General features: G+C 38.8%; 2 protein-coding genes and 1 long non-coding RNA gene across 3 annotated transcripts; all 3 read left to right on the top strand.

The window, feature by feature from the left end:
- Window positions 1-4,308: 4,308 nt before the first annotated feature.
- On the top strand, window positions 4,309-7,104 carry LOC114921717 (uncharacterized). The gene is made up of 2 exons (XR_003810035.2): window positions 4,309-5,570; window positions 5,658-7,104. It is a non-coding gene; the product is annotated as an uncharacterized lncRNA (long non-coding RNA).
- Window positions 7,105-8,230: 1,126 nt separating this feature from the next.
- On the top strand, window positions 8,231-16,695 carry LOC110003883 (sulfide:quinone oxidoreductase, mitochondrial-like). Its single transcript, XM_065957102.1, has 10 exons — window positions 8,231-8,386; window positions 9,074-9,279; window positions 9,458-9,628; window positions 9,772-9,825; window positions 9,926-10,120; window positions 10,208-10,417; window positions 10,539-10,722; window positions 15,201-15,268; window positions 15,381-15,559; window positions 15,661-16,695. Exons 2-10 carry the CDS (start codon window positions 9,082-9,084, stop codon window positions 15,716-15,718), a joined length of 1,317 nt encoding a protein of 438 aa, XP_065813174.1. The 5' UTR covers window positions 8,231-8,386; window positions 9,074-9,081; the 3' UTR covers window positions 15,719-16,695.
- Window positions 16,696-18,108: 1,413 nt separating this feature from the next.
- LOC136176960 (sulfide:quinone oxidoreductase, mitochondrial-like) lies at window positions 18,109-24,077 on the top strand. The gene is made up of 10 exons (XM_020659441.3): window positions 18,109-18,264; window positions 18,942-19,146; window positions 19,348-19,518; window positions 19,658-19,711; window positions 19,811-20,005; window positions 20,093-20,302; window positions 20,536-20,719; window positions 22,117-22,184; window positions 22,294-22,472; window positions 22,567-24,077. The coding sequence occupies exons 2-10, from the start codon at window positions 18,949-18,951 to the stop codon at window positions 22,622-22,624; spliced, it is 1,317 nt and encodes a 438-aa protein (XP_020515097.1). The 5' UTR covers window positions 18,109-18,264; window positions 18,942-18,948; the 3' UTR covers window positions 22,625-24,077.
- The last annotated feature ends 602 nt before the right edge of the window (window positions 24,078-24,679 follow it).

Here is a 24,679-nt window from a genome sequence, read left to right as displayed (position 1 = left end):
AGCTTTTGAAAGACCTCAGATCTTGATCATTGAGTTTAAGACATTACAGTAGGTGCCTAGGACTTCTATTTTTGTTCTTGTGCTAAGAGGTATCAACATCTAAATTCTTAACATTAAATATGATCATACTTCTAGGTTATGTTGAATATTTTCTGAAGTCTTTTTTCCATCCTGACACCATTTCAGTGCATTGTTGTAGTAATTATAGTGTGACATCTGAGGCAACCCACAGAGCAAATTGGTGTTTTGTTTCTTTACAGTTCACACAGGTAGCTATAATGACTGTGTCAGCAGCAGCAGGTACATCCCCAGTGAAATGTGTGTCCTTGGCAAAGAGATCCCAGGTGAGCAATACAAAGCTGAGTGTAACCCTTAAACACACTGTAGTTTATTATATTCCAAAGAAATGATGGAAAAGGGAAGGTTTCTTACCTTTCACTGGCCTGTCAAAGGAGCATTCTAGATTTGTCTCCATGTATCCTGTAATTCAGTGTAGTCATATTCTCAAACACCACGTGTTTGGAGCTTTATCTAAAGAAAACGCAATGAGCCTCCTTCTGAATAAAAGGCTTTGAAGGCTGGATAAACATTACAATGTGGTCAACAAGAGAAATGTGGCAGACAGAGTGAGAGAGAACTTAAAACTTACCGAAAACCTCCCACTGAGAGCGACGACATGCTGAGGCTGCAGACTATACTACCAGGAAGATGAGGCAGGGATGTGTGTGCATGAGTGTGTGTAGCCTATATATGCTGTAATGAGCAAACCCTCTCTCTCTCTCTCTCTCTCTCTCTCTCACACACACACACACACACACACACTCATCCTCACTCTCTGTGAAAAATCCAATAAACGAAGATGCATGTGTGTATTTTGTTTCTGTGAAATGTTTATATTCATGACATAACAGAATTATAACATACATACAAAATGAATAAGATAAATATAAAAAAAATAAAGAAAACTCAAACGTAAACAAAAAGACACAAAATGAATTAGATAAAAATAATAATTAAACTTAAAAGAAAACTAGAGCAGAAGGTGTTAACTCAATTCAATTCAATTCAATTCAATTCAAAAAAACTTTATTTGTCCCCAGGGGGCAATTCAAACTGATAACTGATCATAAATTTGACCCCCATATTCAATTTGGCAATTTTCCTCTGTCGTCACGCTCAGGGTGGGAAGTTCATGACATAGGACTGCTTACATCCAGGATGAAAATTGAGGGGGACTCTTTTAATTTCACCGCTTACTCATCAGAGACCTCAAAAGCCCCTTTTCGATCGTAGGAACGTTCCCTCTGAACTAGGGACCCTTTGAGGAAGAATATAGAGTATACTTTCCTTTTTAATGAAACACCAAACACAGCACTCGTCTTATTAGCTAAAAATGTACCCCAGGTCAGCCCTGTTATTATCAATTAGTATATTTAACAGTCTTCTTAGTTTTTACTTACCTGGTTTGTTGAACCCACCAGATCTCTGTTGAGGTGGACGGGGTCACAGACCCTTTCGAGCGTGTAGAAAGGAATATACCTGAAGCATTTCAGGTGCAGGACCAGCACTCTTTATTTTGTGTATTTATTTTAACAATGATGGGTAAAATATACAATTTTACATTTTTTAAATTTGTATTTTTTTTGTTGTAAAATCCAGAAGCAATGAAAAGATGACAATGTGTCACATTCACTTGGTTTAAAGGTTTAAGGAGTTTAGCGTCTGAAATAGGCCTTTTGGCAAGCAAATATTAAAACCAATAATCTTAAGGCCTTGTGTTTAGATCATTGATATTTGTCCAGTGCTGGTGGGTTTCTTGTTAACTTTATTTTATGGCCTATTTACTTACTTGTTCAGTAGTTTCATCAGAGTTGCATTTAGATTTATTTCATCACGTTTATTACACACAGTGTAAGACATAAAAAGGTGTGCTAAGGGTGAGTCTTATCCTTCTGGAAATATAAAACCACCTGACACTGTCATTACAATGAGACAGACAACTCCAAAGGACATGGGTGTATTCTTTATAGCATGGCAGATTATTTACCAAAAAGCTGCGTTGTGAATCTCAACACTTGCCTGCCAGAGTTTTATTTTAAGTTGCCAGCATTTTAGATCATATTCACCAATCTCTCAAGACCCCCCTGAATATCTTGTTCTATGAATATGTAAATAGTGAATATATCAAAATAAAGAACAAAGCTTCTGATCTTGTACAAAAAAAAACATTTTAATGTAGCTTCATTCATTCTTTTTTTAATCAACACTTGAATGTTGGCCATTTTCATTAAAAGAAAAAAACATGAGAAGTTTAAACATCCATTTCAAGCAGAAAATTGATTTCCAATTTACATTAGGGGTTTTCTTACTTCTATGTGGTAACTACAATTGTATTTAATATATATATATATATACTGTATATATATGCAACCCAGAAACGAATACATACAATTATACACGTGAGACATCTTACTAACTTTACATCTTACACATTGTTCTGCAGTTCAACATTCAGAAATCTTTTCTCTCTTTTTTTTTTTACAAACACTTGAATACTGGTCATTTCCAACAATAACAAAAAAACATGTTGAACAATATCCTGAGAAAACTGCATCTTCAAACAGAAGAACTTCTCATTTACATTTGTTTTTTTGATACTTCCTTACGGTAACGTCAATTGCCAGTTTTGGTTTAATAAAAATTAAAATTAGGCACTATAATCTTGCTTTGAGTGGTACAATGTCTAACATTCCCCAAAAAAGGTTTTTGAGGATTGTACACCCTGAAAACTAGTCGCCCATGCCACTGAAACATACCCTCATCAATACAAATGTTTGTGTTAGGTTGATACGTTTCACAGAATTTAGACAAGAGGTAGTCTAAGACAGGGCAGACTGTGTATAATCTGTCAGTACTATTGGCTGCACCTGGCTGCTTCACAGGGGTCCTGGCTTGGTCACCAGCTGCGTCACGCTCACATAATTGACCCGGTCCATGAGATCCACGTGTCCGACCTCTGCCTTGTTGCTGTGGTCGACCTGTGAGTAGTTATATAAATTATTAGAATGAATGTAAAAATATACAGTATAATTTTGATTCTACAGTGTGGCAACTGTGACATGCACAAAGAGACAAACATTATTTTTGGGGCATTTCATATCTTGTCTCACCTCTTGCACCTCTGGTAGGTGGGATTGGAGAACGAGACCTGGACCTAGACTCACTTGACTCAGTGGCTGATACATTATTATTTCACCTTCTCTCACAATTGAACAGATGCTCTTATCTTGTAACGTCTAGATTCAATCTAAATACAACTCTGATGAAGCTTATAGTTGTTAAAACATAGTAACTTTATCTTTATTTTATTCCTACATATTCTAATTTTATTTGTAGTCTACTCCTATGCATGTTCTCTTGCTGCAAAATTTGAATTTCGCCACTGGGGATCAATAAAGTATTATCTTATCTTATCTTAGTCAAACTAAATAAAACACTATCTAAATGAGCATGTCTTACCTCTTGCACCTCTGGCAGGTCTCAATGAACGAGACCTGGATCTTGAATCCCTCCACTCCGTGTCTATAGTATCACCATGGGCGGATTATCATGACCACAGGCCCTGGACACAGACTCACCTCGGGCCCCTACCGCCACACAAATACAGAATTTCACGCACAAATATTTCTCGCGCACTGCATGTGCCTTCCTACAAATAAGAGTTTGGTTGCACAATAGTAACCCACAACCACTCAACACATATTCCTTTGAAATTCAAACACGACTGAACTCTATAGAGATACACAAGTACCAATACACAATAAACAGCGCTAAGAAACCAGTGACCTACACAAATACAACAACGCTATCCATGGTTCTGAACCAATAGCGACGCAGCACACACACACACACACACACACACACCCAGCATTTATATGCGGCACACCCAACTTCAGCACACATCCGCAGCACATACACACAGCACACACACACACAGCACATACGCACACACAACACAGATATGCGGCACAAAGCAGAATAGAAACACAGCAATTCCAGAGCCACAGCCACAGTACTCTCATAAAAATAATTAACCCAAAAATATAGACTTTAAGAGATTTAATTACATGTAAATGTTCCATGTATTTTTATTACATAAATTCAAAGTAAAATATTGCATTAAAGTCTAAAGGTTAATATGACATTGTGACAGCTTGAATAAATTAAATAACTTAGACTGATTTCATTGAGTTAGATTAATGAAAACTTTAACTTTAACATAAACCTTATTAATTAATTTAACTAATTTAATATAAACCTTAGTTGATCTTTAACATAAACCTCATTAATTTAATTAATTGATATAAGCTTTAGTTGATCTTTCACATAAACCGTATGTGTTTATTTAATTTATACAGTTTAACTTTAATTGATCCTATAAATAAACCTTACGTAATTATTGAAGTAAAACACATTTAATCATGAACTTCTGTTTATTTTTATCTCTTGCAATTTATCCAAAACACTTCTATGGTTATTGAAACTTTATTGCCATTTCCTATCACATGGCAACAGGAGACTTCAAAACATCCGTTCTTAAATGTAATGTAGCTTTAGCATTTTAAAAAACACCAATTAGGCATATAGCCAAGAACCAAGTAAAGCAGAATGAAAGGTTAACACGTTACAATAAGGGTATAAACTCTATCAATTATTGCTCAAGTAATGCATGAGTCATGATCATTTAAAGCATGAATTAACCACCATTTAAGCAACATGATTTATATCCTACATTTATTCATGAATTAAATTATCAGGACTCAACTGCAATAAAAAAATTAGCATTAACTTTTCAAATTTGCAGTTTCAAAATTCTAATGTTTGGTAATACTTCAAAAGGGCACAAATTATACATAAAAACTACTTGCGTATATAATGTGTACCCTTATTGAGAAGTTTTGAACTCCAGAAACCTTTTAGAGTTGTGAAACGTCCTATACATAAACAATGCACAAGGCTTTCCACTTAAATACATTTACAGTGTAAATGTACACAATTCAACACAAACCCATTTCTTTAAGGCACATGAAATATACAAACAAATTCAATGCACTTAAGGTACACATAGGCTCTTGATGAACTAAGTAGCAAGTGTAAAAACTTCACCAACGTTCACTTTATAATAACATAAGAACAAAACAACATATAAACGGTCAATGAAAACCAATAGCATTGAGGGCTGGATTCAAGATCAATGTAACACTGCTGACATTGGACAACAGCAACTGTCATTCAAATCCTGAGCCAGTTGACTGTTGGCAGTCTGCAGCCAACAGGCATCTACCCCCTTTCCCCAGGTGAACTAATCACCTGATTGAAACCAATCAAGGAGTCAGTCAGAAGGCAGCAGGACACAGTCATTCCTGAAACAATCAAGGAGAACTTCTAAAAGAAAAACACTGTGCTTTTTAACCCTGGACACAAAGCTGGACTTAACTTAACTGAGACTTCAAGCCCTTGAGGAGCTGATGTGCTGCTGCTGAGGAGGAATGTTTTAGGACTGAACACTGGTGAGACATCCACAATGGAACATTTGATTAAATTGCTGCTCCCAAGTTGAGCAGACGTGTGATTTTGTTACCTGTTTGCCTAAACAGGTCAGGCCATATTGCCGGAGCAAAGAAGATGGCGAGCTAAAGGAGCAACTTAAAAAGACTCAAGATTCCCTCAAAAGGCAGGTCTCAAGCCTGGCTGTCTGGTTAAAGGGTTTGATAGGATTTCCCCTACCTAAATAAACATTTGAATTCTTTGGACATCTGCACACACATAACACTCAACTGCAGCACGTGTAATGTGTTTGGTGCCTTGATTTATATGAATAGAATTGGGAATGTTTAGCATATGTTGTATGGAGGGTAAAAGATGCCCTTAAGAATCTGTGAATTGAAGGCCTATTTTATTTTATTTAATTGTGGGATTTTCCTTGATTAAGTTTAAGTGTTTTTTGTTATTTGTCAACATTCTGTGTCGTGTGTTTAATTAATTCTCCACCAGCTCAAAGAGTCTAACCTTTGGCTTGAAGCATTTGTATAGTAGTCAATCATTTGCTGATGCTTGGCAGCCAATGTGAGTGGTATATTCTTAAAACAATTTGTACGACGAGCAACCTGCTTTAAAAAAAAGCTATGCTTTGCCTCAAATCTCATAGTCCATTGCCCCACTAAAGTTCCAAAACATTTAATCACCTGAGGGTAATGCTCAATGTAGTGATGTTTTGGTTGGAGTCGCGCAGGAAAAAACTCCAAAAATCCATTTCTGTGTTCAGTGATTCTGCATTACAAGTAGGCAATGGTCTCTTTATTGTAAGCAGGTGCCACAACGAGTTCAACAATGTCTTTTAAATCAAGCAACACAAGCCAAGCAGGCTCTTCCTCTGGTATTAAGTCTACAATAATTAATGGAAGCAACCTTATTAAATTCCAATTTCCGTGGGCATTGCCTCCGACAGTCTTTGTAGTTGCTAAAGTGCGAGCTATAACATGCGGTTTGTTAGTTTTATCCCCCCACTTATACGGGAAGTTTATGATTAAATTGTTTAGAGTGTCAAGAGAGAGATACTTTTTAGAAATTAGTATTCCAATGCAGAGAGAAAGCTCAACTAGTCCCTCAAACAAATCATGAGCAATGACGTGAAAATAAGACAAATTCTTGGAAAACGCACACTCTTCTCACTCCACAACAGATTGTTGAGCTGTCATCTGCAGATCTAATGTGTGTATCATGTACGTCTTTGGTTCTTGGTGTAAAATGTCCTGACTGAACAGTCTTATCCTGAATGTCTGATCTCTCACATGTACAAAACCTGCAGAAGTAGGTGCCAGAAAAGCTTTGAATGAAGCCTGCTATCCCGTGTGCTCCTAAATTCTCTGCAATGACCGACTGGACAGTGCCTTTCACAAACTCTCCAACACCTGAAATAAAAACACCATATTTCTGTAATAGTATCAAATTGTGTAAAAGGGGCTCTAAAATTTGTTCCTGGCCATACAACTTCACATCAGTACTCTTGCACAATACTGCCAAATAAATTGAAGATACAGTTGAGTGAGATCCTGGTGGTGAATTATTTAAAATCCAGTACACACCACAAAGTTTATGGGTCTTTCTGGATGTGCCTCAAAATCATCAACATATAAAGATATTGATGATTTCAATTCCTCTTCTGTGGAAAAAAATATTTTCTTTAAAGAAAACTGCTCTTACTTATCCTGCTCTTTGGCTGAGGTATTTCTCTGTGCCTTGTTGGTTTGGACAGCACTTTCTGTAATGCCAGTGATATTCAACAAATGCTGCGAAGAACTCAAAATAGGAATATAACGAAATCTCCTATTTGTTTTAGGATCAAGGATGTACTCAACTGGGTTTAATGTTCTGTTGACGGTCATCGTTGTCCTTATCGTCGTCATCGTAATTATCATAATTTTTGGCACTTTTTATCTAGAATTACTTTTCACTCTTTTGTTTAAAAGCTACATCAACAATATCTGGACTTTGCATTTTATTTTGATGCAAATGAGTCACAGTTACAAGCCCACTTAGTCTCTGTGCGGCATTCTTCAATCTTATCTGCCACAATAACTTCATGTATAATATCTATTAATTGGCATAGGGATCTAAGCCCAAAATGTACACATTTGTGACAATGTGTCCATTAAGTCACATGTTTTCTATGCATAACATAAACAGGTCACTGGTTTGTTGAGCCTGCATTAAAACTACAATCCTTATTATTGACAGAAAGTGCTGCATTCAAAGGGAAACAGCAAGATTGGCGATTTCATTCTGTCTCCTCTGACAGGATGTATACAGTCCCACGACTAGGTAAGATAAGCCTGTAGACAACGGTAAGCAACAACATGTTTAAGTAGGCTATATTTTTGTAAACGAGATTTACAGTTTATCCCAGGACGACTACATGCTGCCAGACAGGGCTTCCAACAACAACAACAACAACACTGAGTAATCAAACGTCTGTGCACTCAAAAAGCAGAATTTGTCAACTTTCCTGCAGCCTATGGACACACGACGTGTACACTAAAGGGGATGGACATGTTTCGAGATCCCTTTAACGATGAACAAAATAAAGCTTCATTGTGACAGAAATGAAGCTACACGGACACAGAATGTTAAAACGAAAGTGAAGAATTGTGGCTTTTAATTGGTCGAGCGACGCAGGAGGCGGGACTAAGGGCAAGTTCGACTCGTCCCTCAAAGGAGAAGTAACACCAACGACGACTTCACTTTTAGGCAATAGGTGGTGACAGCTTTACCTCTCCAAACCTGCCGAGAGAATCAAAGACAGGCTGAATTGTTGTTCCTTTAAACGGTAGGTAAACAGCAGTGCTTGTTTACGTATCATTCAAGAGTGTCTTTACTTTATTTTTCAGTGTTAAACCTCACCTGGTTATCATGATGGCAGTTCTAATGTAACGCCTGCAGCCTGCTGAAGAGGTTCAGTAAATTCATCACGCAGAAGGCAGTGCAGTGGTTCATCTCAAATGTTGACGTTAAAATTCTTATAACAAAGGTGTGCTCGTTACGTCATCGTTACATTATTACATAATAGTCTACACGGGTCTCCGGGGCTTCTGACCAGTACAGGGCTTCTGTAATAGTTCAAGGTTGGACTAAGAAGCCGCTTGCTGCCCTGCTTTGGATCTCTCTCCCAGGTTAAATGATGTCTTTGGCAGTGTGAGCTTCATCCTAAAGCTCGTTAAAAGTATCAGCTGTTGTTGAAGTTGCTCCTGCAAACCCCCATCTTGAGTGTTTTGTAAGGTTAAATTATCCTGAGATGTTCCTTGGTTGCAGTGTCTGTGTGGCAATTCAACAATCCCTTTCATAAACAGGACTAAATTATTTAAATGTTTTAACCTTGTCAGAGATATACTCACACTCTAGTCACTTTCTGATTATCCAAATGTAAATGTGGGGCACAATGTGCATGTTAGATTATTAAAGTGTCAGACAGTATCTGATTTGTTACTAACTAAATTGACTTGTCATTATCCTTCAGACACAGAAATGGCTGCACTGCACCGTCTGAGACAATGCCACCCTGCGGGCATTGCTATCTCTCATCTTCACACAAGCAGCCGGGCGTCAGCCAAACAGCATTACAAAATGCTTGTGCTCGGAGGAGGAAGTGGAGGCATTGCAATGAGTGCTCGGATGAAGAGGATTATGGGAGCTGAGAACGTGGCTGTTGTGGAGCCCAGCGAGGCAAGGAACTGCCGTGCCTCTTTATGTATTTTTTTTTTTTTGGCCGATAATAATAAACATAAACAACAAATTAAAACAGCACAAAGAAGTGGTGGCTCTCACCTATTTAGCTGTTTTGCTTTTTATCCTCTCACAAACTTAATTCTTTATCAAGTAAACAGTGTTTCTGTATTTTCAGACTCACTACTATCAGCCAATATGGACCCTGGTTGGTGCTGGTGCCAAAACCGTAGCCTCATCAGGTCGTTCCACTGCGAGCGTTATGCCGTCTGGAGTGAAGTGGGTGAAATCTAAAGTTCAGGAAATAAACCCGGCTACAAACACTGTTCGAACAGATGACGGGAATGAGGTATGTGTTTTCTGTTACTGTATATATTAGAATGATAAAAACTGCTTAATGTCAGCTTCTGACTTGGTGTTATCTTGTAGATGGTAGAGTAAGAGAAATTCGAAAAATGTATGATGAAGTGCAGTCTTTCTTTCACATTACAGATCTCCTATGAGTATTTGATTGTGGCTCTTGGTTTACAACTCCATTATGAGAAGGTAATGCTTCATTCATTCAGCTCTACCTCCACCAAGTAACCTTCCCTTTCATATATTAATAAGTTACACCAAAGGAAATGTATGCTTTTGTTGTCGGTAGATCAAAGGACTGCCTGAAGGATTCGACCATCCAAAGATTGGGTCAAACTACTCAGTGAAAACTGTGGAGAAAACGTGGAAAGCCCTGCAGAACTTCAAAGAGGGAAACGCTGTGTTTACTTTTCCAAATACTCCTGTGAAATGTGCTGGAGCTCCACAGAAGATCATGTATCTATCAGATGCCTTTCTCCGAAAGGTATTTAATTACAGAATATCATATTTATGGGGTACATTTCCAAACCTATCAAGTGCTCTTTTATTTATTTTTGTCTTTCTATCCAAGACAGGAAAAAGGGCAAGGGCCAACATTGTGTACAACACATCGCTCCCTGTGCTCTTTGGGGTCAAGAAATATGCAGATGCATTGTGGGACATTGTAAAACAACGTGACCTACAAGTAAACCTGAGGACCAACCTGGTTGAAGTGCGGGCAGACAAGCAAGAAGCTGTGTTTGAAAATCTTGACAAACCAGGCGAAACCACAGTGATTGAGGTAACTGTGTTCAGGTACCTCAAAAGTGACTTTACAAAGTAGTATAGTATTAACTTCCTGTGCCATGGCTTACAGTATTCACTTTCCTTAAAAAGTTCTGACTTTACTTTTCTGTTATTAGTATGAAATGCTTCATGTCACACCACCAATGGGACCCAATTTGGTGGTTAAAGGCAGTCCACTGGCAGATGAGGCTGGATGGTTGGATGTTAACAAAGAAAACCTCCAACACAACAGGTATCCAAATGTGTTTGGGATTGGAGACTGTACCAACCTGCCCACATCTAAAACTGGTGCTGCTGTTGGTGAGTGACAACTGAGTCATCAGTTTGAACAATGCATTGATGCAATAATGGAAAGCACCCTGTTGCTGCACACAGTTCCTACACTTTTATTACTTGTTAACTGCTTGCTCTTTTTGTGTATTGCTCAATAAGCAGCAGTTTACAGGACAGTATAAACCTTTTCAACAGAAACCATAAAGCTTGTAATTGAGGGACACATCTCCGTAGTATCGGTCTCGTTAAAAAAAACAAAACAATTCAGTTGCATTTGTATTGGCTTATTTTGTTGTATTATAATCGAAGTGACAAAGACATGCTTTGCCATTCGCTCAAGTTCGACCCTCTGTGCCCAGTTCATTTCCTGTGCCTGTGTCATTTCCTGTCTGTCAACTGTGGATTCAGTGATGGGACGTTCTTGGCAATTTAGCATCAATGGTGATTACATTGTTACGTAAGGAAGTACTTTCACCTCCAGCAAACTCACTGTAGTAAAGAGTCATGTAAATGCTCCTTCTCAATCAATCCAATCAGTTTATTAGTTACCATGTAACCATGACCTTGTATGAACTTATGTAAGACTCCTCACTGCGTTTTATATTTTACATTTGACATTAACTCCTCAAGATTAACCCAAGCTGCTCCCCACAAGCCCACTACCCAAATATGTAACAAGTGAACTATTTTGATATGTACACAACTAACTCACAAACTACCTCAAGGTCCCGTCAGAGTGTAAGGCCAAGCCTCAGAGTCAGTTTGCCATCTAAGATTCATGCATAAGAAACAAGACTGAACGAAGGAAAATAGACAAAGCCTCCTCAGAAGCAAAACTCTCTCAGACCAGCAGGCAGGTTGCGCAGCTGACCAAGAGAGACAAAAAGTGATGGAAAATGGCATGGCCTAGTTGCCCACCCATGAGTCACGCCCAGCATCCAATACCAGGAGCAGGGACTGACTGTTACTTCTATTTATTTATTTGTTGATTTAACATAGACATACAGTAACATTAGTGCTGTAACATTTAACCATATTTAAGTCCCAGATGCACTGCTCTTTGTGTTTATAGCAACATTGGACTTTGCAACACCTGTCCATGGGAGGTTGTTGAAGTTACCCATAGAAATAGACACTCCACAACACAAAGAGAAGGAGCCTCGTTGACTTGCCATTGCAAGTACATGTGCTCACTTGGGCAAATGGAACTAGCAGATTATGGAGTATATTTTTATTTGTCTTGAAGCTGACAAGGTACTTTCAGGCATGGTGATTAAGGAATTTGGTGTCATATTGCACCCTGCTGGACAAACTACACACTATGGGATCATTTCTAAATGACCTCAAGCGTCGTTCTCCATGCAATGTTCTGTGAAAAAAAAGTTTTCATAAAGGGGCTTATCTGAAATTAAAGGCTATTTAATTATACCAATATATATATATGTGATAGGCCTACAATATTAGTCTGATATAATTGCCACATTGATGTATTTTTCTGGCACTGGAAAATCATTTTTACTGCATTCAAACCACTAAAGGTCAAAATGTCTTCCGAATGTTTTCTAGTTTTTTTTTTATCACTGGAAAGTGACAGAATTAAAAATACTCAAACCAGACGTGATTCAAAGCAGACACACTCAGTTTGTGAATGTGTAGTTCAAAGTTCTAGTTTTGAAGGTGGATGGTGACATGTCCTTTAGAATCAGATTTATTGGCCAGGTATGCTTACACACACAAGGAATTTAACTTTGGTGAACTGTGCTCTCATATGTACAGGTACATCATTAAATATCAACAATAAACATAATAACAAAAGACTAATATTTACATGACTAAATATGAAACAGTGCAGTGGTGCCTAGTGCAAAAGATACTGAAGTAACATGATGATAAGTAAAATGCAGTTATGTGACAGAAGGGTCAATTACAGTATTTTCATAAATAAGTGTGCGTACATTGATCATTTAAATTGAATAATATATACATATATGTATATTCACAGTGACGGTTGGTTCAGAGTCATTTCACCGCGACAGGTCTGACACTCTGTGACTGTTTAGCGTTCATCAGAGTGACCGCCTGGGGGAAGAAACTGTTCTTATGACGGGTTGTTTTTTGCCTACAGTGTTCTGTAACGCCTGCCAGAGGGGAGGAGTTTGAAAAGTTTGTGTCCTGGGTGTGAGGGGTCTGCAGTGATACTACCTGCCCGTTTCCTGGCCCGGGACTGGTATAAGTCCTGGATGGGGGGCAGGTCGACACCAATGATTTTGGGTGAAGGGGTGAAGGGGGGCTTCTCCTGAAGTCCACTGTCATCTCCACAGTCTTGAGCGGGTTCAGCTCCAGATGGTTCTGACTGCACCAGAGAGCCAGCTGCTCCACCTCCCGTCTGTAAGCAGACTCGTCTCCGTCCTCGATGAGACCGATGATGGTGGTGTCGTCTGCAAATTTCAGGAGTTTCACAGAAGGGTCCCCTGAGGTGCAGTCATTGGTGTAGAGGGAGAAGAGCAGTGGGGAGAGAACACACCCCTGGGGGGCGCCAGTGCTGATTGTCCGGGTGCTGGATGTAGTGCTCCCCAGCCTCACCTGTTGTCTCCTGTCAGTCAGGAAGTTGGTAATCCACTGACAGGTGGAGGCCGGCACTGTGAGCTGGGTGAGTTTGTGGTGCAGGATGTCCGGGATGATGGTGTTGAAAGCCGAGCTGAAGTCCACGAACAGGATCCTAGCATAGGTCCCTGGGGAGTCGATGTCATGCAGGATATAGTTCAGTCCCATGTTGACTGCATCATCCACCGACCTGTTTGCTACAGGGGGTCCAGCAGGGGGCCTGTGATGTCCTTCAGGTGGCTCAACACCAGTCTCTCAAAGGACTTTGTGAGGGCAGTAAGAAGATCATAGTCTGATGGTTGGGATGGTGTTAATAGGCTTGGGTGGTGGTTGTGAAAACCTGCAATAGAAGCTGTTCAGGTCTTCAGTCAGTCTATTTTTACCTGCAGGAGGGTGGGTGGGTCTCCTGTAGCTTGTGACCTCTCGCAGGCCTCTCCAAACCGCCAAAGGATCGTTAGCTGAGAAATTTTTCCTCAGCTTCTCAGTTCTCAGTGTAGCTCCTCTTAGCTACCCTGATCCCACTCGTCAGCTTGTTCCTGGCCTGTTTGAACAGGTCCTGGTCCCGCTCCTGTAGGCCTCCTCCTAGGCCTGACGCAGCTTCCTAAGTTGAGGTGTAAACCAGGGCTTGTTGTTGTTGTATGTGCAGAAGGTCCTGGGGCCCGTTTCTGAAAGAAGGTTCAACAAACCCTCAGTCTAACCCTGAGCTCTGAGTTGATTTACTCTCAGATGGGAAACTCTGAGTTTTCGGTTCCAGATCAGCAGATTTGAATTTGGTAAATCAACTCTGAGTAGGTCCACTCGGTGTTCAGCGCGTGCACCACGGCGATAAAAAGCCAACATGAATGGAGCCCTGATTCTACGATTCACCATGGCAACAAGTGACAAAAAAGAGATCCTCCTACTTTAACCATTTCGAAATATAGCATATCTTCATGTGGCCATAGGCTACGGCGAATATGAACAGGTTTTAAGATGGAAAAAAAGGAACACTGCTGCAGCGCAGCAGCAAAGGAGAGAAAAGTAGTGTAAGAGAAAACAGCTGCTCACGTCAGCACGTAATGAAGTTTATTAATTTAACATTTAATCAGAATTATAATATTGCAGGTCAAAACTGGTGGAATTGTATTAAACCTACAATTTATTTTCATTAAGATGCAATCCAGCAGAAGAAAAGCGACTTTAAAACAGCTCAAAATGAAATACAAGAACATAATAGGCTCATATAGATTTAAAGTTAACTTCATTCAGAGTCTATTTGAATGTGCATTAACTTTATCCCCAACATAGGCTAATGCTGTATTCACTCCTATGATTCACACACATAGCCTAGGCTAAATATCCTCTGTTCGATAAAATAGTTCATCTTATATGCTGTAGTAGGCTTTTGCCACACTAACATATCATATTAAAACAACCTGGATTTTTATTCAGACAAACGGTGAATCTTCACTAACACACGTGTGATACGGAGTGAATGAATGATTGAGGAAATAAAACAGCGTTTCTGGCTCGTAAAGAACCAGGAGGAGACCGAGAGAAACTCGGGGTTCATTGAAGAAAACCTGCTCCCGACCAGGTTAGGATCACAGACTCAGATACCGTAGTAACTGACTCAGAGGTAAATTTACCTCTCCCTCTGGAACGGGCTGGAGTTACCCCTCTTTCTCGGGTTTGAGTGAACTCCCCCTCTAAAACGGATAACCCAGAGTTTCCCTCATTTCAGGGTTAACGGACTCAGAGTTTGCACATAAAAATGACAAGAATCCGTATTATTTTTAATACTAAATGCTAAAACAAACTGCTATCACAATAAGTATGTAGTACCTACTGTATAGAGTAAGTGTTTACGCCACACAATCATAAAAATTTAAAAGGCTTACCATTTGTTTTCCCGTTCACAGCTGCACAGTCTGCTATCCTGCACAGAACCATCAGTAAAATACTGAAAAATGAGAAGCCAGATTGGAAGGTAAGTGCCAAGTTAACATCAAGAACATGAGGAATGTTGAACTTCTCTGTCTGAAAATTCTCTGTTGAAAAAGATCAGGATACATAAGCACTTCTCATCTTTTTTTTTGTAGTATGATGGCTACACTTCATGTCCATTGGTTACAAGCTACAATACAGTCATTCTGGCAGAGTTTGACTACAATGGACAACCATTGGAAACATTCCCCATCAACCAAGCCAAAGAAAGAAGACTCATGTACCACATGAAAGTTGATGTGATGCCTCACCTTTACTGGCACGGCCTTCTGAGGTAAAATATTATAAAGTGATTATATGTTTAAAGTGGTTAAAAAGGATGGAATCACACCATTCACTGCAATGAAATGAGGTTTTTTGTTTTTCTTTCTTTAGGGGCTTGTGGGGTGGACCAGAACCCTACAGGAAACTCCTTCATCTTGGGATGAAATAACACCTCATGATCAATATGCAAAGTTATAGTTACATCTACTAAACTTTAAGTAAAAAGTTAGCACATTAAGTCCATATCTTGTGAGGGATGGACACATACAGTGGCTTGTGTACTACTATAATCTATTGTTTGGACATTCTGGCTTGTCTTATTAACAGAATCAAATAACTGTTTGAACATGAAACCTGCAGTAGATAATGTATTGATAATACATAAGAACATAACCCCCTTTAATGAGAACCAGTAGCTCATACTGAAACACTGATAACCAAAACTCCCCCTGCAGTTCTACAGTATTTATCTTATAGCTGCTTAAAAACTCAACCAATATATGTGATTTTTATGATATTAAGTATGATCAATGTAAAAAGCATAAAAACTCTGATAGAAAGCTAACATGCATTCATGTGACATGAAGCATTGAGGAAATAGGAGGTTTTTGTATCAACTGCTTTAAACCAGGGCTGCAATTTAGGATTGCAATGTTTAAAGAGTTAATAGTGAACTAGACACTCCACAACACAAAGAGAAGGAGCCTTGCTGGCCATTACGTTTTAAGGCGAGAAGACAGACCAAAGTACTTTCAAAAGCCGGTGGGTTTCACAAATGTCACAGAGTCTAACTGAAGATAGAAAGGCACTTTCAAAGTGACTATATATAGTTTTGATATATTCCAAATAACTCAGTTTTTGTAAAGATTAATGTTTAAAAAAGTGATTTTTTTTAAAATATCTACATTGTATTTTCTTATTTGCTTCTGATGAATATTTTAGGGGTGCTTTACTCAACAGATGTAATCATTGTCCTACCGTCATTTAGTTTTTTATATTGGGTATATAAACATATATCATTTTAGATCGCTTGTTTTAAAGTTAAGTATACTAATGCACTGTATTATCTGATTAGTCTCTTGTTATTTCAGCAATTCAGTGGTCTTCATGTCTGTTTTGAATTGAAATACAAACCCATTCAATCTGTGTCAAGTTATTTTTTCACACTAAATTAACTTTGTATGCTACTGAAAATGTTCAAGTTTTTGCCTCCGAACCTTTGTCAAGTGTGTCATGATAGGCTATCCATAATAGCAATTTGCCCTATAGTGAGAGCGAGTAAGAATTGTAATTAAAGATACCCACATTAACATTCTTACCATCTACAACTGTAACGTGATTCTTCCTAGGAGAAATTACGTCACTTTTACCATTCATGTGTAATGGACTTTCAATTTCTCATCTCTACAGAATGAACGTTCAAGATTCTGCAATCGAGTTCCTCCAAGGAAAAACTCAATTTTCAGATATCTACATCTCAACTGTTGTTGATTATAATTTTAGTGTCAGATATCCAAAAGGAAAATCAAGGACATCAATATCCCTAATGTCATTTTTAATATCCAATTTCTGATTGCAATCAAAGAGACAGTCTACCTTGCAGTTTTTCTGCTTGTGCTGAAATCAAACAGCAGCCATTTTCTTGCATTTTTGTCAAAACACAATACAGGAGACACAATGCCCTCTTAAACAGAACACACAAAACAATGCTAGAGACACAGCTACCGATAAAGGAAAACAAAACACTAAACAAAAGCAATAAACCAGTATTACATTTACAATCGGCTCTCCAGACGCAGCACCTGACATAGTGATACTTCTCCACTAGATGCCCCCAGACATCAAGAGTTTCACTACACACAGTTTATCTTAGTGATGGTAGATAAACTCGGTGTGTTCATGGGTTGTCCCTCATGAAATGAACACCCATATTTTGTCATGTGGACACCTTATCACGACAGCTCTGCCCTCCATTGAGACAGTGTTGGCGGTGGGGAGCGGCCATTCCAATTAACAGCAATACATTTCTATGATGGATACAGAGAGTGCTAAATTCATGAAAACCTGAAAATATGATTTTCCTAAATGGCACAATGTTCCCCGGCTAAGCTTACAACAGGAATAAAATACAAGTTCAGGTTTATTTATTTGTGAGAAATGATTTTAAGTTCATTCCAGAATCTAAAGCACATCCAAAAGTGTTGAGTAGCACATCAGAATACAATATTCTGGCTTGTTGGTCTGCAGCATAAAATGATCTTTATACAGTCTATGGTCTGCAGACTACCCAGGGCCAACTAACATCTACCCAAACTCGAAAAGGGAAACATCAAACTTGTTATTTAATAGTAATAATAATATAATAACATTTTTGAGACTACATATCTCAATGGCTCTACAAAGGTGGCCGCATGCTGTGGATTTGGACTAATTGTTTATAGGTCTGTTAACATAGAACTTCAAAACTGTCAGTCAGGAATTGTGCTTTTTGATTGGTCGAACGACGGAGAAGGCGAGACGAAAGTTAGTTTGAGCCTTCCCACTTAAGGGTGGCGACTGGAAGTTCACGTTTAGTTCAGCGCTCTGAGTTCGAAGTTCACGCAGGTTTTTCCATGTGCAGCTGCCAGGTCAGTCGGACTTACGTTTCCAGATTCATTTAAGGAACTGGACTAAAGTGAAAGGAAGACAGGCGGTTGAGAGCAGAGCTGTTGGTCGGTAAGTGCATGAAAGAGTCTGTCTTTATCGACGTTTTAAAAAGCTGCACCAGAATGTCATGTTGTTGACAGTTTCCAAGAAAGATTGAATTCAGTATGCAGTGTAGAGAGAAACGGCTCAGCTGAGGTTAAGATGTAATCAAAGCTAAATAAAAGGGGTTTATTTATTTGATTATGGGTAAGTTATTTGTGCTATTGTCAGGTCAGTCAGTTTATTTGGGATATTCCTTGTTACAACAGCCTTATATGTGTGGTAAATACACAATCAAATGATGTTTTTTGTTTTTTTAAAGCTTTAGTTTTGAGCATTTTGTGCCATTATATCAGAGATAGGACAGTGGATAGAGTCAGAAATCAGGGAGAGAGAGAGAGTAGGGAATGACATGCGGGAAGGGAGCCACAGGTCGGATTCGAACCCGGACCGGGCTTGGAGGTCTACAGCCTCCATACATGGGGCGCTCGCTCTAACCACTGCCCCACCAGTGCCCCAAATTCATGATGTTCATGATTTGATCTTTTATCAAATTGGGTAAAAAAGGCTCTGACCCCCTTTGATTATTTACAGTACTCGTATTCTCTAGTTACCTACCGGTTGTCAAAATGTAAATGCAGAGCAAAAATGTTGCTGGTTCATATCAGATTTGTTACTAACTAAATTGACTTGTCATTACCCTTCAGACACAGAATGGCTGCACTGCACCGTCTGAGACAATGCCACCCTGCAGGCATTGCTATCTCTCATCTTCACACAAGCAGCCGGGCGTCAGCCAAACAGCATTACAAAATGCTTGTGCTCGGAGGAGGAAGTGGAGGCATTGCGATGAGTGCTCGGATGAAGGGAATAATGGGAGCTGAGAACGTGGCTGTTGTGGAGCCCAGCGAGGAAAGCATCCAATCATTATCATTATTTCTCCTGCTTTTTTTTCCAGCCAACAATTAGAAACATAAACAACAAATAACCCCTCAAAAACTACAAAATAGTGGGATGATACATGTGCATGTGGGGTTTCAGTTTCTCAGATTGTTTTTACTCTGTCAAATGAAGCTAATGTATCAACTTTTCTGTGTTTGTTTCCACTTTCAGACTCACTACTATCAGCCAATATGGACCCTGGTTGGTGCTGGTGCCAAAACCGTAGCCTCATCGGGTCGTTCCACTGCGAGCGTTATGCCGTCTGGAGTGAAGTGGGTGAAATCTAAAGTTCAGGAAATAAACCCGGCTACAAACACTGTTCGAACAGATGACGGGAATGAGGTATGTGTTTTCTGTTAATGTATATATTAGAATGATAAAAACTGCTTAATGTCAGCTTCTGACTTGGTGTTAGCTTGTAGATGGTAAAGACAAATTAGAAAAATGTATGATGAAGTGCAGTCTTTCTTTCACATTACAGATCTCCTATGAGTATTTGATTGTCGCGCTTGGTTTACAACTCCATTATGAGAAGGTAATGCTTCATTCATTCGGCTCTTCCTTGTAAACTTTTAGTTTTATTGTTTATTTCATCCAGATACATCCTAGAAAAAGTGACTTATTGTTTATGTAGGTTAAAGGACTGGCAGAGGGATTGGATCACCCAAAGATTGGGTCAAACTACTCAGTGAAAACTGTGGAGAAAACGTGGAAAGCCCTGCAGAACTTCAAAGAGGGAAACGCTGTGTTTACTTTTCCAAATACTCTTGTGAAATGTCCTGGAGCTCCACAGAAGATCATGTACCTATCAGATGATTATTTCAGAAAGGTACTGAGGTTAAAAATATAGTACATTTTAAGCTTTTCAATTATGGCTTTACAAATTAACTAAATATATTTAATGTTTTTATTTAAGACAGGTAAAAGGGAAAAGGCAAACTTAATATACAACACATCGCTCCCTGTGCTCTTTGGGGTCAAGAAATATGCAGATGCATTGTGGGACATCGTAAAACAACGTGACCTACAAGTAAACCTGAGGACCAACCTGGTTGAAGTGCGGGCAGACAAGCAAGAAGCTGTGTTTGAAAATCTTGACAAACCAGGCGAAACCACAGTGATTGAGGTAACTGTGTTCAGGTACCTCAAAAGTGACTTTACAAAGTAGTTAGGTAATAACTTACTATGCATCAGATTTAACCATATGACATTGAAAATGATGCTGTTATTTGTGTTGTATTTGTGTGTATGAACAACCAAATACACGTTATGTTTTTCTAACTTTACACCTACTTAGATGCCAAACTAGGAAAATGTTCTCTAGTTTGTCACCATCAACGTTTCTGTTCTCTTTATCAGTATGAAATGCTTCATGTCACACCACCAATGGGACCCAATTTGGTGGTTAAAGGCAGTCCACTGGCAGATGAGGCTGGATGGTTGGATGTTAACAAAGAAAACCTCCAACACAACAGGTATCCAAATGTGTTTGGGATTGGAGACTGTACCAACCTGCCGACAGCCAGGACAGCAGCTGCTGTTGGTGAGTGACTACTGAGTCATCAGTTTGAACAATGCATTGATGCAATGGGAATCATACTGGTAAGGTATACATTTCATACAGTGTAATTCGTAAGTGCTTTTTCACTTTTTTGTGTCTTGTGCAATAACCCATTCCAGAGGGAAAATCAATCAGACTATAAAACGTGTTATTCAGGGTCACTCTATGGTCACATGTAATGTTTTGTATCACCTTCAAGGTACAATATGCAACTTTCAGAGTAGATGTCCAGTGGATGTCGCACTTTAGCCCCAGTCTCTCAAACCAAAACAAAGCTGTCCCTTCAGCGCACCGCTTCACTTCTTCCCCATACCTCCCATAGTCGTGTTCTGAAAGGCATTACTCACTGATATATTTAACTAGAATATAGTTGAGATCGGCCATATAAACGTTTAAAATGTGAACCTTTTTTTTTTTATCACTTTCTGCATGACTGCATTTTGACTGCAGTCAAGAATTTTGCCCAGTCATACTCGTCAAGCGTACAGTCTTTGTATTTACGGGGGTTGATGAAATGTTGAACAGCGGTTCGTAATCAAAACATTATTCAAACTGTATTAATGTTAATATTTTGGAACGTGCTAATTTACATGCAAATAAACTGCTAACATACAATGCCATGTAAGCCACAAGGTAATGGTCAGTTTGTAGGCAAGATCTCTTCAAGAACTTAATTCCAAAGTCTAGGAGCCCAAACAGCATTTGTGCCACCCTTTGGTACAACAGTTAGACTTCAGGAAATCAAGGAGGGACTCATCTGAGGATCTCAGGGAGCAGGAAGGGACACAGGGCAACTGATAAATAATATGGTGCAAAGGCTGCAAGAGCTTTGTAAGTAATCAATAACATTTTGAAATATTTTTTTTAGAGCAACAGGTCGCTGGAGAGAGTAAAAAGAGAGAGGCAGATATGGTACTGATACTGGACAGAGATAAAGTAGTCAAATTGATGAGTTATGTAAGCATTTCTACCTCTTGTTGTAGAAATGTACCTGAGATTATAAAAGCATGATTGAACCAATGACTCATTGTTGTCTTGTCTTATTATGGACGTAAATAGGGCAGATTAACGGGTTTTGAGGATTCTGAAGCTTGTTCGAGATCACAGCTTGTGTAGATTTTAATATGGTTTGTTTAAAAATTGAGTTGATATTGTTTTATTCGTGTTGATAACGACCAACTATCTCATGAAGTAGGAGTGTAGGACATTGAACTGTCACTGTCAACAATTCCGCACACTACTCTTGCTCGGCATCACCAAAATAAAATCACTTGAATACTGTATAGAATTATTAAATTATGTTGATTTTGGACACAGCAATATTTGTCTTGTTTTTCTTTAAATATTAGAAAGGCTTACCATTTATTTCCCATTATTAGCTGCACAGTCTGCTATCCTGCACAGAACCATAAGGAAAATAATGAAAAATGAGAAGCCAGATAAGAAGGTAAGTGCCATGTTAACATCGTGAATATGAGGAATGTTATAACTGCTCTGTTGAAAGAACCTCTGATGAATAGAAATGCATTAAATAAAAGTAATTTTCTTGTTTACAGTATGATGGCTACACCTCATGTCCATTGGTTACAAGCTACAATACAGTCATTCTGGCAGAGTTTGACTACAATTTGCAACCCCTGGAAACATTCCCCATCAACCAAGCCAAAGAAAGAAAAGTGATGTACCACATGAAAGCTGATATGATGCCTCACCTCTACTGGCACGGCCTTCTAAGGTATGTCGATTATTAATTAACATGTCAAAATCTGGCAACGGATATGGTACCACAACATAACAATTAATTGATGATCACTTTTATTCTACTAAAGGGGCGTGTGGGGTGGACCAGCACCATACAGGAAGCTCCTTCATCTTGGGATGAAATGAGACTCCACCATTATTATTGCGAGTTCATAGTAACATTCCCTAAACTTAAGGGAAAGAAGTAGCACATTAAATCAGTCGTTCTACTTAGGGCTGGACACACTGTATACAGCGGCTAGTACAATGGTCAAATAAGTAGCACATCATAATTATTACTTCAATATGTGTTAAGTAATACATTAAAATGAGTCACTTGGCCTGTGAGAAACACTGCAAATTAACAGTGAAATCTGCAGTCTTCTTGGCTTTTAGCTGCTTAAAGTTTAATCATTATTTTATGGTGACACATTGCAAGATCTTTCTGCCTTTAACAAACCCCATCAGTGGCATACTCAAGCTGAGTAGGGGCTAAAAATCCATTGGAAGGGCTCCTCAGAGCGCACTTTATCACAATGGAAGGGTCACTCAGAGGGAAAGTTATAATTTTTCATCAACATCCACGAGGGCATTCTTGCAGGATATTTAAGGAATGGATAACAGTGTAGACCGAGCAGAACTAATATTACTAAGACTGCTTCAAAAAAATTGTGAGGGAAAAAGGGATCGGTATTATAAGTGCATATTATCACAAAGTAATGTTCTTTATGTCCATGAATTTCATTGTAAAATACTATGTTCACTATTTTTTCTACCAAACATATTGTGTATGTGTTTGGCTTAACCACTTAGCAAACTGTCACTAGCACCATTCTTATCTTTTAAATACAAAATTATTTTTTGTATCAAGACATTCGTTTTTATCAGCAATTATTTTAAAAGATGAATCACTCTTTCATCTTTAAAATGAATGTTTACACTTCAACAATCTCATGTAACCATGCTGTTAAAAGCTATTCTTAAAGAAAAATCAGGAATGTACACTCAGTATAGTTTCTACCTTGTTGCAGTGTAAGGTATTTTATATCCTGAGATGTAACTGGCATGTTTTGTATGATTTAGCATCACTGGGATTTTTACATAGCATTGTTGATTTTACTGAGACCAGGGGCGCCACCAGGAACTCCGGGCCCCATGAAAACATATCACATTTGGCCCCTACCACGGCCCAAACTAACCCGGAAAATTTCTATGACCGCACCTCCATCACACAAATGACCCATAAAAACTATGCTTTGTTTTACACCCTGAAAATGGAAGATAAATAATCACTGTAACATTTCCTCATAGTTTAAAAATAATTTAAACTTTGTAATCTACACACCTTTCAGACAGTTGAAGCAGGGGGGAGAGGGGCCTTTGAGACACACACTTTAGTGTGATGATTGACCCATTGACTGGAATTTCTACTTTTGACACTCTATCCATTTCATAATCTTTAGTAGAGTTCATTGTGATGCAATTTTCATTTTCAAATCCTAATCAAGCTGCACACCCGCAATAATGTTGTTGGGAAAAAAAACTGCTGCAAAATGTAAAACAAAACCCTAAATAAAAACAAAAATGTTTTAAAAGCCTAGCACCTGTCTCCTCACTCAAAATGGACTTATGCGTTTATGTAGCCACTCAACAGTACAGAGATAACAACATGGATCAGGGGTGGGCAAATGGCGGGCTGGGGGCCACATGCGGCACCCGTCGACCCTCAACGTGGCCCTCGGGTCAACTTTTTACACATCAATTAATTGAAAACATGACGAAAACACGATGAAATCTGCCATGAAATCGTGAAAACCAGAAATACGTCCATAATAATATTTGATTACTGGTACATGTTGAGTTCAATTTGAGACATAATTGACTTTAATCGTTTTTTTGTATTCTACAATTTGGCCCTCCGGCAGTGAGAATTAAATGAATGTGGCCCTTGCTGTGACCAAAGTTGCCCATCCCTGACATAGACCAAGGGTGGGCAACTGGCGGCTCGGGGGCCACATGCGGCCCCCATCAACCCTCAACATGGCCCTCGGGTCAATTTTTACATATCAATTAATTGGAAAACATGAAAAAAACATGACAAAATCTGCCATGAAATCATGAAAACCAGAAATAAGTCCATAATAATATTTGATCACTGGTATATGTTGAATTAAATTTAAGACATAATCGACTTTAATGGTT

Source organism: Labrus bergylta, chromosome 7 (assembly GCF_963930695.1).
Source record: "Labrus bergylta chromosome 7, fLabBer1.1, whole genome shotgun sequence".
Lineage (NCBI taxonomy): Eukaryota > Metazoa > Chordata > Actinopteri > Labriformes > Labridae > Labrus > Labrus bergylta.
This window is presented reverse-complemented; position numbering and strand designations above follow the sequence as displayed.

Excerpts from the sequence above, each read along its gene's own strand:
- LOC110003883 (XM_065957102.1), top strand. The coding sequence starts at position 9,082 with ATGGCTGCACTGCACCGTCTGAGACAATGCCACCCTGCGGGCATTGCT. Across the intron at positions 9,280-9,457 it reads CTGTTGTGGAGCCCAGCGAG|ACTCACTACTATCAGCCAAT; the intron begins GCAAGGAACTGC and ends CTGTATTTTCAG. Across the intron at positions 15,269-15,380 it reads ATGAGAAGCCAGATTGGAAG|TATGATGGCTACACTTCATG; the intron begins GTAAGTGCCAAG and ends TTTTTTTTGTAG.
- LOC136176960 (XM_020659441.3), top strand. The coding sequence starts at position 18,949 with ATGGCTGCACTGCACCGTCTGAGACAATGCCACCCTGCAGGCATTGCT. Across the intron at positions 20,006-20,092 it reads CAGATGATTATTTCAGAAAG|ACAGGTAAAAGGGAAAAGGC; the intron begins GTACTGAGGTTA and ends TTTTTATTTAAG. Across the intron at positions 20,720-22,116 it reads CAGGACAGCAGCTGCTGTTG|CTGCACAGTCTGCTATCCTG; the intron begins GTGAGTGACTAC and ends TCCCATTATTAG.